This window comes from Melopsittacus undulatus, chromosome 8 (genome assembly GCF_012275295.1).
Source record: "Melopsittacus undulatus isolate bMelUnd1 chromosome 8, bMelUnd1.mat.Z, whole genome shotgun sequence".
Taxonomy (NCBI): Eukaryota; Metazoa; Chordata; class Aves; order Psittaciformes; family Psittaculidae; genus Melopsittacus; species Melopsittacus undulatus.
In genome coordinates this window covers 41,179,434-41,199,846 of record NC_047534.1, presented here as the reverse complement: position 1 = coordinate 41,199,846, position 20,413 = coordinate 41,179,434, and the positions used below count along the sequence as shown (strand labels likewise).

The window sequence follows — 20,413 nt, the reverse complement described above, 5'->3', positions numbered from 1 at the left end:
CGGCATTTTTGAATAAGACATCAAAGGGCAATTGAATTAAATACTGAAAGGGTAAATTTAAAGATTCTAATTATGCCTATCAGAGCCTAGGAGTGCAATCCACTAATCCTGGGGGGGGGGGGAAAGGTATATTTTTATAATATAATATTGTATTAACCATTTGTACCTGACATTTACAATACTTTCACTGCAGACCCAAAACAAGATGACACATTACCTGAAGAAAGAGATTTTCTGTTTCTTGCATTTCCTTTTTTAGAGGTGATTTGAAAATCTGCTATCTCAGGTTAAAATTTTGATTTTTCAAAACCAAGTTAATGTTGAAGCTTATTACATTCTGAATACTAACATGTAAACAGAGGAAAGAAAATAACATGGCATTTGGTCTTACTGTCAATATTTAGTCCATAAACTGTCCTATCTTGAATACTGGAATAGCCTCATTCCTATTCAACAAGCTGGAGCATCTGAACTCTTTCTTAAGCAAAAGATGAAAACAGATTTTGGCCTATTAGAGGGGATGCTAAAATTCACTTAGGATCAAGAACTTCTTCCCAGTGAAAAATAGAAATGGAAAAATGGCACATATGGAGGAAGGGAGAAGAAAAAGATGAGGAGCTCACCTTGACAGCAGCTTCTGAACCCCCTTCTTTAAAATCTTCATATTTCATTACTTCAGCCATAATGAATCCCTTTTCAAAATCTGTGTGAATCTTCCCTGCTGCCTGAGGAGCCTTCGTCCCTTTCTGTCAAAGGGAAGACCAGAAGAAAATTAATTGCATTTAAGAAGACTGATTGCAGGAAAGAGGTTTCTCCTTTTTGATAGGCTTTCAGGATCTGCTGAAACTTTGTTTCCTATCAGTAAAAACGTCACGCATACAGCTAGGTCATTCTCTATATTGGGATATACAGATAGGTGCCTTCGTCTCAGATAAACCAACTGGTACTAAAGAAAGGCAGCTTTGTTTTTCCTAATAGGTATCAGCAGCAGTATTGATTTTAGAAGCTATGATTGTGTTTTGCTGTGAGATTCAGTTCGATCCCTACCTCTCCACACAGAAAGTGAAGAAAATAAAGATTCTAAATAACTTAAAAATCTGAATTACTGAAGTCTTTTGCTTACATCAAAATAATTTCAATTAAATGATAACATTCATTGGGAAACCACATTTGTAATCACAAATGATTTATGGATCTGAAGCCCTACATGTCAGCTTATTTTTATTTCAGAATAATTTTAGTAAGACTAATACAGAACAAAATGACTGTTCCTACCAAAATTTCAACAACCAGATCACAAAAAATTAAAAATCACTGGCAACCATTATAAGAAATTTAAGTTTATGCAATAGAGGAGAATGCATTATCACTGCATGCTTTAAATTACAGGGACATACATTCTGTGCACATACAACCATGGAGAGAAATTTGAGAAATAATGGTGACCTAAAGGCTGCTTAATAAAGCATGTTAAAGTGCTAAGGAGTCTGACACTGTAAAGCACAGTTTTTACAATAAAAGATGTATTGGGTTAATATGGCTACTCACTGATGCTTACCTGACTAAATATCTTTGCACATTAAATCAAAGATACTTACAATCAGTCTTAAGATAAACCAGCTTTCAAATTTTCTAATAAAGAGCAAGCATTTCTCCTGCTGAATACAGTGGAGTTTCAGAATGTGCTTTTAAGAACTATGGCAAGAATCAGAAAAACAGAACTTCTGCTTTTATATTATCTTGTAGCTATTGCAGGGACTTCAGCTAGCAGTCACGTAAAAGGAGATGAGATGAAAAGGCTAAAAAAAATAAACGTGCTTTTAGGAAAATGAGTTTAACATGCTAAAACATATACATAAACATCTGTAGCAGTATTAAGAAAAATATAAATTTACTGGAAATTATGTTAATGAAAACAAATTAATTCCATTGAATTAAATTAAATACAGCACTGAAATTCACTGCACAGCACTAAATACACTGATGCAAAAAATAAAAGCTCAGTGAATAGATTTGCACCTCCAAAAGTTGACATTTTTTGTAATTTTTAAGATAGATTTTGTAACTATATGCATTTCAAAATATTTTTCAGTACTAATCTTTATATTATAACAATTTACATTCAAAGGCAAACCACTACAGCTCAGCTCTTACTGTCCTCTGGGAATAAATTAGTCAATCTCTATGGCTAGAATCACTCTACATCAATATTTAAAATACATGATATAAATTTTAGGCATTACCTAAGTTCCTGGATAAACATATAAAACTACCAAAATAAACTAGGTCTAAATATTAAAGTCAGTAAAAGACCTGAATTACTGCACACTGATTTTAGGCTTTTGAACCCAACTGTGTATCCATGAGGAATATAATGATGTTATATTGCTTTTATTGCTGAAAATGTAATCCGAGCAAAGCAAAGGAGGAATGAACCATCCGCAACCCAAACAAACTTAGTGAATACAAAATGAAAAGCAACATCAATTTCACTGCAGACAAACCCAGTCACACAGATTAAGCAAGCACAATACTGGTACGTCTTATCTCTGACCACAGGAGGAGGGTAGACAGATTCTACAGGATGAAGAAATTCAGACTATGTAATAGGCAGAATCAATTGTTACCTGCCTCAATCAATGCAGCTCCACTTTCACTGTTCAGCAGCTCACAAATAATTAAAGTTATCCTGGACAAAAACCTCATCTGTAATGACTAGCTAACCGCCACCATGACAAACTTCAAAGTCAGTGATATCAATCTGAATTCAATAGTGTGGAACTGGATATAGCTGATGAATAAGTATGAATCTTACCCTGATGGTCCATGCACGCACTTCATCTGGGCCTGCAGTGAAAAAGTATTCTAGTTGGAGTGCTGCATATCCAGCCTTAATGATCTTTGCTAAAGCACTGAGAGGAAAAAAAAGAATCCAATTCATTCAACATATACACATAAAACAGCTAAATGCCCCAAGTAATCAATTTACATGGAAAAGACATCAAATATTTTGAAGACACTGGGTCTACTTTTAAACACAGCGATAATCACAGTAGCTTTTTTTCTTTGAACTCTCTTCAGAAAAACTACTTTTTTACTGCAGAATCATGAAGATGGTATTTTGAGTTGTTTATTCTGCACACTACAGAAATATGGGATAAATTTAAATCACTATCCGGCAGCACTTTTGGTTTCATGCAATTTTCAGGACTCCAGGTCATGAAAGCATAACTGTTTGACTGAACTTCAATATTGAAACAATTTATTATAGTTCTTCAGAAAAAATATGGCAAAATTTTCTCCACCGTCCCTATTCCCCACGGATGACGAAACAGTTTTGGTGATCATTCCTTCTCAAAAATATACATAACTAATACCTATGTTATAATTAAAACACTGTACAGAGATGACAGATGACAGTTAAAAACTTAATTTAAAATAAATCTTTTCACTCTGTCTCATGGTAAAGAAAGGAGAAGATTCTCTCTTTATAATGGTAATTACTCTGTCATTTATTATTCTATCAGCGCAAGCAATTAAATTACTGCAAGGAAATAGTTGATAATAAAGTGTAGGGAAAATGAATGCTAATTAACCTTTGTGTCATGTTCTCTTCGAGATACTTCTGTTTCTCCTCAGCACTCATATCTTGCAACTTGAGTTCCAAGGCCCCACTAAAAGGAATGACCAAAGCACCCGGGTCGTGCTTGTCCACCCACTCTTTAATTTTTATCAACCTGTAGACAACAAAGGGCACAACATTATCTTGTAGTGCATGCATGGCTGTACCACATTCATTATTATCAAGTAGCACATACATATTCATAAGAATTGCACGGATTTATGATGCCATCTTTTTGTGTATTGCTTTCCAAGGTCAAGGCATTAACAGGCAGCAATTGCTTCAGGTGTACTCCATTAACATTTCACTGTTTCTTGGTTTCTGTTTGGCATTTAATCTATCAGAAACAGGCATAATATGAGACATAACCAGGTTTTTGGTAGAGGTTAAATACTTGCAATCTAAAATGTTAACTGAATAAAACTTTGTAGGTCTGTGGATGTACATTTTTCTGAGATTTCCAAGAATATTTATCAAACGCAGTAAAGCTACGGTGTCTTCAGTTTTCCCTCTGACTTCCTCCCCTCCAAGCTAAGCATCTCAATGGCTAGGGCAGCTGATAGTGGCAGACAGAAAAGAACACCAGACTCTATAAACTCCTAGAGAGGAAGCTGCACCCTACTTTTTCTAGCTATTAATCTTGGAGTATACCATAGCTAATGAATATAGAGCTGTGTTTCTACTTGTTTCTCCCACTTTTCTATTCTCCCCAGGACAAAGCTTCTAGATACCATACTGTTATTATTCTTTTAAATAAAGAATAAAATTTCTAATTTCTTTTCATCTTCAATAATTGTCAGTATCAGTAATAGTTTGCTGTACAGCTAATACATTTTTAGTTGAATGAAGCTACAAATTTAGAGCTACAGATGTATGGTGTTAAGTTTTTCAATGTTCAATATCCTATTAGAATCAAGACAATTTTTGCAGCAATAGCTGATGTTTAAACAATCTTTAAACACAGGCATCACATTCACGACTGCAAGTACTATTTACTTTAAATTTGAGGCATTCATAAATTACCTGTAAGGAGTTCAATGTTATTTATAGGGCACTATTTCTGAACAGGTGTGAATGGTAAGAATGACAAGTCTGTATGCTCAGCAAGAAAACATGAGAGGCATGGGAATACTCCCTGTACACTAAGAATCAAAGTACAAAATACAGTACTTTGGGTGCTGTAGATGTTTCAGACCTGAAGCACCCACCATACAGCGCAGGATTTTATGCTTGCCGAGTTCTTTTTCTTAGTCCTGCTAATCTCCAAGATTTAGACTAAGGTTTTAACTGCTATTATACTAAAGTGCTTTGAAACTGTGGCCTGCAAACCTTTAAATAACCAATGCAAATGTCACTTCAGAAAAAAATGAACTGAACCACAAGTTCATCAACACACATTTGTCAAAGAAAATAGCAGGGGATCAGAGCTATTATGAGATTAAGTGCATGGCCCACTGAGTAGGGTTTTAGATGGGACAAAGAATATAAAAGTTCACTCAACAGTTTTTACATGTTTGTTATATAAGGCTGGTCTTCTATCATTTACTTATGTAAATACCCCATCAGTGGTTTTCAATCCTCATTATACTAATCTTTTTGTCCTGCCGTCACCCAGTGAAAATATAGTCTGGTATCCAGGACTGATACTGAAACACTATTGCCTTCAGAAACATCTGAACTGAAAAACCACAATTAAGGTGCGTTTCTGAATGTGACACGTGACATTAACAGCACTTCTAAACCCAGCATTTGTAGTTAACTAATTGATTTTGGCTAACAAACGAGACATCAAAGTTCAGAGCTTAAAAACACGAACCTTTTACAGAAAATGTATCTAGAAATGGATAGTGTACTTCAACATCAGTGCATACATCATTTTTATTTGTATTTTTAAAAGAAAGTATCTAACATTGGTCTCTGGACTAATTAAATAACATACCAAGTGAAAGAGAGAATGAAACACACAAATTTGAAAAAGTGAAATCAGCATAAAGGTAATGTCAAAAACTGGATTCAGATTCTGTTTGGTAAATATGGTCATCCTAACTAACAAACTGAGAACTATTGTGGAACAACAAGATAAGAAATAATTACTTTGGCTAAAACACCAATTCAGAATAATAATAGTCTTAGACTGTCATTTTAACAGCTTTTCTATTGAGTCCTTAGAGGGATTATTTGCATTCCTCAGGTATTCTATTGTACGATTCAGATGAATAAAGACTTACAAATCATTCCTCTACCGCCAGTGTGAGACTTTGATCCAGTGAATACACCATTGTACCTTAACTATAATTGGCAAAAAACCTGACAGTGTAGAGCATCACAAGCTTAATAACAAAGGAGAATATCTCAAAGTGTTGACAGATGATCTTCATAATGCAGGAGCAGAGCTGGTACATTTTAGCAATAAATGAGCACTGAGGTCTAAAGGTCTCTGAAGTGACTGACATCAGACCTGCTACAGCCTCACTAAAAAATAAGTTACTGCATCCCACTCTGTACAGACAGTCAGGTTCTCTGCCCGTGTCTTTCACTTTTGTGTCTTTCAGGGTGACAGGAATTACTAAAAAGTACCAAGGAATTCCCCTAATGGTCATCAAAATAAATAAAACAAACAAAAAGTAAATACGCAAATATAAATAATGATATATTTCTAAATTACATTTTCTCCAAAGCACCAATTCTTGGCTAATAATCAAGTAACAGTGCAAGTAAACTGGGAACTAGCTGAAAACAGTGTACACACTAAAAACAATAAAAAAGTCATCTTTCTTAATCAGGTTTCTAAAACTGACATTATTAGAAGAGTTAAAAGTAAATTGTTTATAAAACATAAAGCAAAAAGAAGAAAGGCTTATTCTAATACTATGCAGTAATAATAGTGAGGGATCTCTTGGAGCACTTCTGGACATCCAACAGCCTTCCCCTATCAGGGTGGCTTGGTTCTTTCCCCAGGTGGCTCTGTGGAGAGGAGTGTGTCAATAGGAACAACAGAGGGTTCCTGAACGGAAATTTTCTTCTATTTGCCCAAAAAATGGACAAAATACCCTTCCTAAAAGAAAAAAATAAATAAATATATAGAGATCCAAGAGACAGTAAGACAATCATTCATTCTGAGATTGCAAAAATAAAATCTTAAGTAAAAACTGAATTGAAAACTCAAAAAGATAACTGTGTAAAATCTTGACACAAGAGTAAGACAGAGACAAGAACAAAACCAGATGTGAACAACTTGCATGCAAAGGCAGCACTCAAAATTACGACCAAGGAAAATAGCCAAGAGAAATTAAGATGCTCACCTGCACCTAACACTGTTACTGTTGGCTCATGAGGACATAAGGAAATACAAACACATGTCAGCATATCTACCGCTAACTCAGAAAAGCTATGAAGACAAAGATGTTTTCTTGCCACTACTAGATTCCAAAATCTGACAAAGCTGTCATCTCAGTGCATTCCAGTTTTTAACTCTGCATCAGCCTGACAAGGAAAAAGTAAACAGAAGAAGCCAATGACTTCAGGTGTGAATGATCAGGACAACTACCAGAGTTAGCTCCTGGTATTTTAATCAGGATGTAGAACAGACCTTGGAGAAAGGTTTGAAAATGAGGGCACTCAGTAAGAAAGTCAAAAAGCAAAGAGCACCAGAAAGGGGAGTTGTGCAGACGGGAATGCCTTCACTTTAAAATGGGGATTATTCCAGAGGCAGAAGAAACAAACCTGCAGACAACTGAAATAAAGAGGTACAAAAGTTGCAGAATGTACATTAACTACAAATCGATATTTGACAGAGTTTCACATGAGAGATCCAGCTGGGAGCAGAGACAGAGTTCAGATGGAAATCAGAAGTAGTGATGGAAGAGAGAAACTGCAGAGAGAACGTAGGCTCAGTGGACACCTGCAAGACAAGATGATCTGAAAAACTGACCCCTGAGAAGAAAGGTGACTCTTGAGAGAGGATGCTTTTGTACAAGCAAGACAAAAAAAACCCATCTAACTCATGGAAAGGAAACTTTTTCTGTTCTACACCTAACTATGAGTGGAAACCAGCAGAAACAAACCAACATGGCAGGGGAGAAGAGAATACCAGGCAGCAATGAAAGAAAGAAACAAATGCAGATAATAAGATCAAGCTAATTGATCAAAATATACAAAAAACTCAAAAAAAAGAAGACCTACAGATGGGAGTGAGAACAAGAGGACCTAGCAATTCCAACAGGCTCTTCCTGATGGCATTTTTGGGCAATCCTGGATGTTTCAAACCTTCCAAACGCAATGTGTTTAGTGCATTGCTCCCCACTGTTGAGAAGTTTTCCATATGTGTAGCCTAAGCCACCTTTATTTTAATTTAAATGCACTGGTCTGGGAACACACACTCCCTGTTTCTATACGGCAGCATTTTACACACTTAAAACCTGAGGTTTTGGGTTTTTTTATTTTGAGCTTTCCATGTAAGCCAAGTATTACTCCTAAACATTGAACTTTCTTCTGGAATCTCTCCAATTAGTCTAAAAGTTCCTGGAAGTTCTCAACAACCATGTCTTACAAGCATTAGAAATAGAGAATTAACTCACACATTTTTCAGGTGATTATCCTGTTCATAAAACCCAATATACTATTTGCTTTTTCTTTTTTTTTTGTGACAGCAAAATTATCTCATGTTCAGTTTATAACTTACTGTATGACCCTGCTTCACTTTGTATTTGTAATACTGTATTTGCATAGTTTATTATTCCTACATAAAATCCTTCCTAGAAGTTGCACCCTAGCTCTTTTTTTCCCTAATGACTTTTTCCATTTCTTGAGATGCTCTTAAATTTCAATTTTGTTCTATACATACCTGGACATCACCTAGTTTTTGGGGTCATCTACAGATTTAACAAGAATGCTCATCATCCAGCTCATTAATGGAAATACATAACAGTATTCAACTAGAAGCTGCTTCTGCAGATCTCATAATGAGATATTCTTCCATTTGGAAAGTGAACCATTGATAACTATGCTCTGTGTATTATCTTCTAACCAGTCTCACACACTCAACTGCCAGTAGTTTCCATCTAGCCAATTTTTCTTTTTTGTTTATGAGATTGTTGTAGGGAACTGAAACCTTTAAAGGTTTAACAAAAATACCAATATGTAGTAAAGCACATTTTTTCACTACACGCAAGACCATTAAATTTATTGCAAAATATTAGTCATCTGACAATTTAGACAAGTGATATACAGCCAAAACAAATTTGTGAAGACAACTGGGTTGCTTCTAGGTGATAAAAACAGTTGAATTGTTCCAATATTTTTCTTGAAATTAAAAGGAAAATTCACCAACTTTAAAATTTTTTGTTTCTTCTTTCCTCTTTGTGACTTTGTCTTTTGAAGCCTCACTCATTATTCACAAGTTATCTAAAATTATTATGCATTAGACAACAATTACTGGGTTTTGCCATGTTCCAAAACATTCTACTATGAATACCATTAGGCTTAGTTGATTTGGTGGGATGGAAGAGGAAGATTTAATTTACTTAAGCACCAATATTGCATTACACAGGTCTTTCCCTTCTCTTCTGTTAGCATGCATGGACTCCACAAAGGTCAGATCACACTGTCCTCAGTGCCATACATATATATATGAATATGTAGTTTCATATAAATAAGAAACATTTACACCCTCACTAATTCCAACTGTATATAATCAAGGAAAGAATTAAATGGTAAAAATTATGAAACCAAAGCATACCCAAAACTGTCAGTGGCAGAACTTAAGAAAAGGAAACAGAAAGCACAGGTGATATTCTAACAGTTTAAGATGCTTACTTTACTGCTACCTGCCTTTTTTAGGGTATCTCTTTCTTTTTGCACTACATAAAGAGAAAGGAAGACATTAAAGAATATAAAGATTCCCCACCATGACAGTTTGCTGCTTATGAAGACAACAAATCTACAGGTGGTTTGGGACCACCTGACCAAGGCAATCCCGTTTCAAATCGCCAGTGACATTTACAAGCTTATTTTTTTTATTCCCTGTTCCCAGATGGCCAGGAGGAATGCAGGAACCCTTAAGATTGGCTCTTTCCTGACCTCCACCCCTCACCTGCAAATACTTTTGAGTAACATTTCAGAACACAACTACTGCCTCCACATGCTAGGCTGCTTCCTGGTCAGGAGCCTTCTCTCAGACCCTCAGGAGTTTTAGGAACTCAGAGCTTTATTTATCCTTTGTACCCTAAATGTGTTAAGTTCTTCAATACCTTCCTAGAGTCCAGTGTCTGTGTTCCCTCCAGTATTCAGTCACTGCATTCAGATGAACCTTACAAAAGAACAGTATGAAGAACCTTATCTAATGTGTTAGATGCCCTCAGCTCCCAGCATAAGATTTACTTGAGATTTGAAACATGCAGCATAATAGTCCTCAAAATTCTTTACCATGATATCCTTGGTTCAGCAGTAGCAGTCATTTTTCTCTTTCTTAGTAGCTGGTGCAATGCTGTCTTTTTGACTTTCAGCCTGGGAACAGCGCTGATAACACTGATGTTTTTAGTTGTTGCTCAGTAATGTTTACTCTGACCAAGGACTTTCTGAGTTGCATGCTCTGCCAGGGAAGAGAGGAAGCTCGGAGGAAGCAGAGATAGGACACCTGACCCAAACTAACCAAAGAGGTATTCCATACCACAGCACGTCATGCCCACTGTATAAACTGGGGGCAGTTACCTGGAAGGGCTCAACCACTGCTCCGGTTGGGCTGGGTATTGGTTGGTGGTTGGTGAGCAGTTGTATTCTCTTCCCTTGTTATTTCCCTTGTCATTATTATTATTGGTGGTAGCAGCAGTGGTTTGTGTTATACATTAGTTACTGGACCGTCCTTCACCCATGGTAGTTATATTCTTTTGATTCTCCTCCAAATCCCTCCAGGAGCAAGGGAGAGGAATGGCAGGGGGAGTGAGTGAGTGGCTGCGTGGTTCTGAGTTACCAGCTGGGCTTAAACCACGACACACAACATTTTCAGGGACTTGTGACACATCTCATGATCTCAGGAATCTTACAACAGAATAGGTGTATGAAGTATTTAATTCTACCAGAGCTGAAGTTCATAGTTCTTAACTTCATTAAAATTTCAACTGATAACTTATCAAAAGAAGAAAAGAAGTTCCTGATCAACATTGTCATTTGTCATTTATTATAGATGGGTTTATAATTTTCTTTAACATTCTCCTTTGAAATGTAATTAATCCTAGGCTCTCTGCCTCATGTGTGTCAAAGCAAGTTTTTCTAGGGCCTTGATCTTTATCATGGCCATTATCTTAAATCCCCCGTAATTCTGCAAAATTATTTGTTAGACGGGGTGATCAGTATTGCACCTACTATTAGTTCATATTGTATCCCAGATTCTAAGTATTTTCATAATCCAGACATGAGCTTCTCATCCCATTCCTTATCCATCCAGATATCACACTTACTTTTCTGCTACTAGCTGCATACGGTGCAGTGACCAGCACTTCCTGCAGGCATGTTCAAGCTGTTCACCAACAAAAATAATTTGGCAAAGAGCAGTTCTGGGAAGGAGTATTTCTGTCATACTTCCCCCCTTTCCATCCTTCTTTTAAGGTGGACTAATTCATTTTCCCATGTATCCTTACAAGTGGTTGTGCCAATGTAACTGAAGGAAGGGTGCTGCAGGACCAGGTGAAGACTGTTAAGAACAGGAGTGACTTAAATTAGCCTACCACCCAAAAACCAGCAATGCCAGGAAGCCAAGCTTTATCAGGAATTTTGGTGTTTATTATTGGAGAATGCTTGTATATGGGCATGACTCTTGAGCAAAAATTGTCCTATATGAGATCACTTGAAAATAGGCAGAAAACAATATGAAAAAGGAATATGACAGAAGAAAAAAAAAATCAAGGCAGCATTCCAAAAATTCATATGAAAGCATTTCATACCCTCCAGATATAAGTCTGTTAAAAAATTGTCTCAGATAATATCGTAGTATGATACAGTTCTCAGTTTATCTAGTCTAGAAAGCTACCTGGAGATACGTGCTGCTTAATGGTATGACAAACACACATAAGGACATTATACTTGACTTACAACTTTATACTACTGACTAGTTCTTGAACATACTTCAGATAAAGACTCAGCTTAACTGATATGAAACTTGCTCAGCTATTTGGGTTTGCAATGTTGGAACTGTGAAAGAAATAAAACCCCTGAACTTGTACATCAAGTACAGACAGTAGTTAATGGACAAAATACTCCCATAACTAAGAGAAATTAAGTATGCATAAAAGAGAAATCAAGTTGATTACCTTCAACCAAGTTGAATTAAAAAATACCAAGGTGGTACAAAGACAGAAAGAGGTAAACTAATCCAGAATGAGTTTTTCTGCTTATCGAGACACAGCTCCAGCAAGAAAAGATTTTTTGAACAAATTATATAGCAAATACATCTAACAAAAGGTCAGTCATGGTAACCCTATTTTAAACATTTGTAAGAAGCATCATTTATGAAGAAGAAAGATCTTGAAGTCCATTTTGAAAACATTTGTTTCCGATCTAATTTTCAAGACTTCAGTAATATCCCTTTACCCAAACTATGGTCCCCATTACAATGATCAAAACCAATTATGACTTAAACAGTAATGAAAATGGTACTACGCTGCTGCTGTAGCACCTGCTGGTACGTGAAAGGCTTACAGTCTCCAGTCCTCCTTGGTCTGCCAATTGTGAAAATTAATTCTGCCTTAAGTCAAAAAAAGGGAGAAAAAAAAAGACATGGCTGTTGCTGTCAGCAAGGATCAAGCACAGTCAAGACTGATCTACTGATGAAACTGCATAACAATGCAGACTGCAACAAATTGTGCACATTACATTTCACAGTTACAGGCATAACAGACTCCCCTTGCAGCACTTATACTTTGGATAAAAAGAAGCCTTGGGAAAGTCACATCTTGTTGGTCTTTCTGCTATCATTTATAAAATGCAGTGTTTTGCAAGACTATCTAAACCAAAAATAATTTAACAAATGCTCATTCATAAAATACAGCAGAATGAACAAATCTCAATCACAAGTCTTACATGCAAAATTATTATTGTTAAGATACTACTGCAGGAAGAATCCTCATTCCATCGTCAGATTGCCATTATGGCATGAGAATTTTAACTTTTGTCTTAACAGGGCTTCCTATGTCACACAGAAAACTGTATTTTTAAGGATCCTGAACAAAAGAAGTGGGACAATTAGTATCAATATGATTATAGCAAAGTCTCAAATATATAATAAAAATAATAAACCATGCATACATAGAATATTCGATTTTTTTTAAAAAAGTGATGCCTTAACCTGAGAAACTTTACATTAAATGCACAGTGGACAACACCATTTAAAATTTATATTTGATTCTTCTATGCACTGTGTGTACGCAAGCAAATACAAGGCCATGCTCCCTGCAAAAAATATGATCAATGTAAATCACTTGTGTAATGAAATAAATATATACTAACATTTGAAATAAGACCCTATAAACAGTAATTTGGAATGTATTCTACTAGTGCTAATTAAAAATCCTGCAGTGAGTAACACAAATGCAGGCTACAATATGTGTTTATTTTGGTTTTTGCCAGTGTCACACAACAACTTAATGAAACCTAAGCAAACTGGGTCAGAATAGTCTTCCCCAGTTCTCTTAATGAACCATCCTCTCCTGCTCACACATGACAGGAGACACTTCTCTTGCTTCTCCAGAATTAGTCTGTGTGATCTTAATTGTGGAGCCTCTCCAGACCACAGACTTCACGACTGCTCTTCCTCCCTCTATCAGTTGTTAAAGTCTATGTAAGTATTAAAATTGCAAGAGTCAAATATTACCACAGTAAGAGCATTAGATTTAAAGTAATAAACACTGTTTATTTCCCCTGCCCCCTTGGATCATTACCAAGTACTAACATTTTGTGATGACATGAGACTATGAGTGACATTTTAAGAAACTACTTTAATGAGACTAATAATGAGAATCAAAAAAGCTGGTCATACTGGGCTATGTTACAGGTATTTTAATGAGGCAAAGACCAAACTTGCTATTAGGCTGGAACATGCTACCCAATAAATTAGAAATTAACTTTGATATTTATCCAGAGAAAGACCATCATCCAAGCTCTCATTGTTATAACATCGAACTTATTGTTATAACAATGGAAGAGTTATTTAGTTGAATATTTTAGATTTACACACATGATTTAGATACCTTATCTTGCTCTGCTCCCTATACAGTTAATGAAGCAGGAGACTCTTCTGGGGGGAGTCCACTTATATTAGTGCTTCTGCTCTCACTTTTCTTAAAGCATCTTCCCTCTCTTTTTTTCATAGGCTGCTTCAGAAACTAACCCTTACCTTACACACCTAAGATGCTTACGTAAAATTATGTGGTATACCTCAGTCTTGCCTCCTGCTGATACACTTCCCCAAAATGCTAACAAATACAACAGCATACTCTGTACTGTCATATGAACATGTCCATGTCCAAGAAAAGCACTAAATGAGTTAGAGATTTTCACAGTGTGCAGAGATGCCTTGTATGAAATGCACTTCCCTAATGTGAAAAGCTGTCACAAAAATGCTCAATTCTACAGACACAGTCTGTTAAATGTGGTGAAATAAAAGAAAACCAAATAAAACCCAACTGTATCTATATCATCTACTAAAACACACTGGCCCCAAGGGAACACTTTGAGTTTTTTTTCTGAAGCAGGAATAAGTATCTGGATCAGTGTCTGAAATTACACTCAATTTATCAGACAGACTGCAAAAGATCTGTTAGATTCAAAGATTTTTATGGCTGAAATGGAATGACAAAGTAAATTTCTGTCAGAAATAAATTTTAGTTTTGTGCTTGCAAATAAGTTTTGTACAGACTCACACACACAGAATAAGAGCATTTGGTTTATTATAAAACTACTGGTTTACCTAACTAATCTTCATTTTCTTATACATTATGGAATTACGATATTCTCAATGGCCCCAGGAATTTTAGTAATAAAAAAATCATTTGACTAAAAAGAAGTTAGACCTTGAAGTGCTCCATGATATGTTTTACCCTTACAAATCCTAGCGCTAACAACAATGGGATCAAAAAGCAAACTTGAATTTCTATGACTTGGACTAGAAACCATCTTTCAATACAAAGTCAGAATGTAAGCCCCAAAACTTACTAATTCATGTTCAGTGTCTTCTGAGTAAAGAACAGGCTGCATGTGTGGTGGCATACATGATAGTTGTCAACATAAATGAAAATGTTCATGAATAAAAAACAGGCTGTATAAAGAGCTAATTATAATATTACTATCAACTGCTAGCTTACACTTGCAAATCTTTCATATCATATAAATGCATTGTTTTTGACATTTCTCTGTAGCTAAACATCACATCATTTCACTTTTCAAAGTAGTTCAAATATGCACAGAATATACTATAAAGGATGTGGTCTGATCTACAGTTACTCCGAAAAAGAAAAAAAACTAAGACATAAATGTGCATTGCCATTAAAAATTAACTTAAAACATTAATTAGCTCCTAAGTAAAAAAAAGAAAAAAAAAATCTAGACTTCTAACAGCCCTTCTATATATTCTGTATATTCATCCTTTCTACCCAAAACAGCAGTCGAAAACATTTCACCCACTCATGCAACAGAAGACTCAAACAATACATACACCCAAAGCAATGGCGAAAATGTGAATTATTCAAGTTGCATCCAGATGCTTTTTTACCATTAGAAACACCTTATTTGCGTAAAGCACTCACACTCTTCTAGCACATGAATTGTAAGAAAAGTTTCAGTAACCAATGAAAAGCACCGTTCCTATTTTAACGCTCAAATGGATTGTTCTTCTATTTTATAAGTGGCATAGAGTAAAGTTTGGAAAAGGTCTGCTCAAGAGGAAGAGAGCCCTAGTAAGTAATATATGGTTAAAAGCAGACCCAGACAAAGGAAGAATACTAACAAATCATACTTGGCAGTTATTCTGAGACAAGATAATCTATCCATTCCTCCACCAAAGAATCTTTTAATCAACAGACTACCACTTTAGTTTTACTTTGTTTGAGCAATGACACCATCAAAGAAGAAATTATCACAGAAAACAACTTTGGTAAACACAAGTAATTTGGTTTAAAGGAAAAAATAAAGCATGGCTTGATAAATTCATTCTGTCATTGATATGACATATGATTTTCTATGCAGGAGAAATACTTCTATAAAGTATTTGATAGTGTACTGTGTCAAACTACTTACTCAACTAGAGAAGAGGGGGAAGTGGGATTTGCACAGACCGCGTACTGAGAAATGCACGGAGAACATGAGAGAATGAGGGAATAACAGGAGAACAAACTAGTATTTAAAGAGATCATTAATCAAGTTTCACAAGGATCAAACTTACAACTGATCTTGTATAGGTAAGTTAATGACCTTGACACAAGTATTACTTGCATGCAAAATTTACGTTCAATGCAAGAGCAGAAGACATCTTCCTCAAGGAAAATCACCATCATTACAACCAATTGGAAGTGACAGAGAAAGGGATTGCTATGGCTTCGTATTCTTCAGGCCAACTGTAAGCCACCAAGACAATGCACCAAGGAAAAGACAAATGTAAATTACAGATACTAGCAGAAATGCCTCCCTTAATTTAATAGGATGCAATGCGCCTTCATATAAGGTATTCCTAAAGCATGTGGAATACTATGAACAGCTGTGGTCAGCTAAATTCAGAACAGGTCTAAAATTATCAGAGGAATGAGAACCCTATGTAAATGGCAGATAGGGAGAGAAAATTGATAATGCCTGCTTTAAATAAGTACTGGAGGTAAACACCAATCAGATAATATACCATTTAACCTACAGGACAAAGCTGCTAGAACCACCACTGAAATAAGACAGCCATGGAAAAACATAGGCTGGAAAAAAGCAGACTACTTTCAAGCCAAGGCAGCAGCAAGGTGCTGTGAACAGCCTCCCAGTACTAAGTACAAAACAATCAGCTACTGCTAAAAAAAAATGAATTAATTTATTTATGAAAGTCATTATACTGTGTAGCTACCAACAATAACTGGCTCTGTACTGAATGCAGACGAGGGATTACAGTAATTTAGGGATTACCATATAGTTACGAGGAAGCACTACACTTTGTGAATTCAGAAGGACATAAAGGCTATACAGAAATGCAAAAGGGGGACAAAGAGGTCGCAAATTCATACAAATCAAGTTTCTACACGTTTTGTAAGAACCAATGCCTCCACTGGCAAAAGACATGAAGAACTCAAAACACCATATATTCCACTTGGCTGGAGCTAGCCAGCTGACCAGCAGCAGCAGACTGGTAGATTGACCATTATGTAAAAAGTCTTCCCAAGACACAAAATATACTACCTGCTGGTTAGCGCTCCACTCAGTGCTTTTTAAAGGATGCATGCAAATGGGGAATCACTGTTGAAAGGAAACAAGACTCAAACTCTTGAAAAAATAGACTTCAGAACTCAACTTTTTGGAAAACTCCATGAGTTTTGATCTTCCAAAATAAAATGTAATCAATGAAATAAAGGTAAAAAGTAGCCCATAATAGCATGTACCAGTACCACCCATGGGCAAAGCTACAGTACTTGTACCACAGCTTGCCGGTTAGTCACTTCAAAATTTGGGCAAGGTACACATTTTTAAAATAGCACTAATGAGAACACTGGACTTCAATACCCTAATTGGTCAAATGAAGAAAATTAAGAACATGGTTACTTAAAAATGGTGTGAAAATTTTAACGGCATTTTCTTACTGGGCACTACAAACACAAATCTAAGAGACAGAACTAAAATCGCCAGATCTCCAGGCATGTAAAATGCCTTTAACATAAAGCCATCCCTTGTCCTCTTCCAGTTCCACATCAGAATCAAGAATTGCTCCAGAGGAAGGGAACCCCATCACCAGAAGTCTTCTTTTCTATCTGACCTTATACTGCATCTTCAAGAGCTACCCTGCACTTTGCATGGAGCAAGACAAGGTTCCCATAAAGGAAAGGGAGCCATCTGCTACCGCCACGAGTAGACAACCCTTTGGGGTGGGACATGGATTCTGAAATGCATTGTCAACCTTCATTCTGACATTTTCTGACTTCAAAGTGTTTCCTATTACAACATTAAGATACTTAATATAGCTATATATAATTTCTGATTTCCAAAAAAAGCAATCAATAAACATACTAAATTCTAAACTGAATGTACTGAAATACATATCCATTATACAAACCTATCTTTCAGTTAATGATCTACAGTAACTATTCACTCTTTAACATACAAGAAGCTGGGAAGAGGTAAGGTGTTCTGTTATAAGAAGTCACAGATGATTGCTAAGAGCAGAGAAACAAAAAGACATAGTACCTCTGCATTTCATGCCATGCTTCGTAAGGAGAAAAATCTAGTGAGTACACTCTCTTCTGACCTTTCTTCCTAAAATACAGCCACTTTCCCATCCCACCCAACAGTTCTTTGCATTCTGCTCAGTCTGGTTTCTTTTCCCAATGTCATTCTCCAGTCTTCAAAGCTTTCCATCCTGGTCCAACAGGTTTTTAGCAAGATACTTCCAAATACAAACCCCCCACCTCCTGATTCAATTCACACCTCCCTCCTACCTCGGCTTTTGGTCACTCCCATTTCCTTTTATCTCACTTTTAGGGTTAACACAATCTGGCCCTGGCCAGGCACCCACTTCCTATTCAGTTTCATTCATTCTTCAACATACAGAGGCAGACACATTTGGATCAGAGGCACTTCCAAATTCCTGTTAGATCTGCTCAATTCCTAAGTTTAGTAACAGCTATTTCAAAGAAAAATTCTTTAGTTGCTGTGTATCTCACAATAAATTACTACTACATTACAGATTTACCACTGCATTTTCTTATATTTTGCTTTAAAAATAAATTCTACAAATACTGCAATATTAAAATCTGTGTTGTGCAAAAGATCTAATGCATTTTATTGATTCTTCCCACTAGAAACATGACAAAGTAATTATGTAACAGGCTGAAATGAAATAGGCTCAGAAACAAAATGCAGTTTAAAAAAACAAAAATGAAAAAACCTAATTCACTGTATAGCTACTTAAGTACCAGAGACAAAACCAATTCAATAAACGTTATATCTTAGCAGATACATAGCGTAATAACCGTTTCGAAGAAATATACAGTACAAGTCCTTTGCTAGAGTCTAGAAAAGCACAGAACATAGAATTGCATTTCTAGTGTCTCCACTTACTAGATGATATTTTTTCTTTACACAGGCAAAGGACAAAAAATGGGAACCTAAAGAGATCAGGCAAACACAGCATCTTTCCTAGAAAGAGAAATGTCTCTTGGAAAAAGATGCAGCTGATACTTTCTCTAGCGCGTTCACATAGTCTTTGTATGCTGTACTTCTGGTGCATACCTGTAGAGCATGCAACAAGAAATGCCAAGAATGCAGGAGACTTAATATGACTTAATATTCTAGATGTAGCTGCTCGTGTTGCTATTTATCACGAAGAAAACACAAGTACACATTACATACAAATCAGAAAGAGAGTCAATATTTAATGTCTTAATGAAAATAATGCAAAGTCTCAAATTTGAGAATGATGAGATGCCTAAACTAGAAGAATTTTCCCAGATCTACAGCAGTTATAAAATACTACATAATAATCCTCTATGGAGAAAGCACTTACTGAATTTGTGCAAAATTTATATAGTTCAATTTTCAGAAAAGCACCACACTACAAATGCATTCCATTCATTCAGAAGCAACCCAGCTTCATATAGAAGCTGAAGGTACTGCTCAATGCAATGATTCATAGTTTCCCTAATAGAAAGATTCAGCAGTTTTCAGTCGAGACCTTTATTCCCTCTCTGAATAAATGATGCCTGAAATTTTTATTCTTGTTCTAATGGAATTTCAATGGCCTTCACTGCAAATCTACTGGAAATTTTCGCATATTAAGTGGAAAAAATTAAATGATGTTAACCACATTTTAATGTGATTAAGGCTGACAGGGTCATTATTTCTGCTAATCACTCAGTTTAAAAAGCTCAAACAAAACTTTGTAACAGCCAACATTTTTTCTGCTTTTCTGTACGTCTACTGTAGCTCAGAATTAAAAATCACTACAGAATATGAGACAGTGTATCATAAAAAACATATACCAAGTGTTTTCTCCAATTTGTACATGGATTTCATTATAATTAATGTTAAGATTAAAAGGGGGCATCAATCTTAAAATATGTATACACCTTTTCTTCTTTAGTTTTCCTCAAAAGACAAAATACAAAAAGAGAATATTTCTTTTCCTGTAGGTCCTATTTACTAGTGAAAAAGGGAAAATGCTTCATCATGTCTTTACCATGAACCAAAAGGTATGTGCAATCACAGAACATAATTTCTTAGAAAGTGTCTATTGGGCTCAGCAATACAGAGTTCTGCTTGTTAGCAGTTAGTTCAGCATAAGCTGGAAAATGGGCATTAAAGTGGAACAGACGCAAGTTGCCATGATGAAGAGCAAACAGTATATAGTTTTCACAGTGTTTTGTATTTCCTCTCATGGATGATCAACAATAGAACAGAAAATTAAGGAGGCTGCTGCTGCTCTCAGCTTGAGAGCCACTGCCTTACAGCCAGCCCTGCCTGCTCTTGCTCAAAGGTTTGCACCAGCAGCAGCATTGAATCCCAATGGAGCAACTCTCCAGGATAAGTTACAGAGAACACAGAAACCTTGAGAGTGATCAAAGA

The 20,413-nt window shown here is 35.9% G+C and overlaps 1 protein-coding gene across 1 annotated transcript in view; it reads right to left on the bottom strand.

Annotated features, from left to right (window-relative positions):
* Positions 1-20,413, bottom strand: part of OLA1 (Obg like ATPase 1) — a 102,543-nt gene that overhangs the window by 3,913 nt on the left and 78,217 nt on the right. The window contains exons 8-10 of the mRNA XM_034065582.1: positions 3,597-3,737; positions 2,816-2,912; positions 624-746 (exon numbers count right to left, since the gene is read on the bottom strand). Coding sequence (XP_033921473.1) covers positions 624-746; positions 2,816-2,912; positions 3,597-3,737 — 361 coding nt within the window. The remainder of the gene's footprint in view (positions 1-623; positions 747-2,815; positions 2,913-3,596; positions 3,738-20,413) is intronic.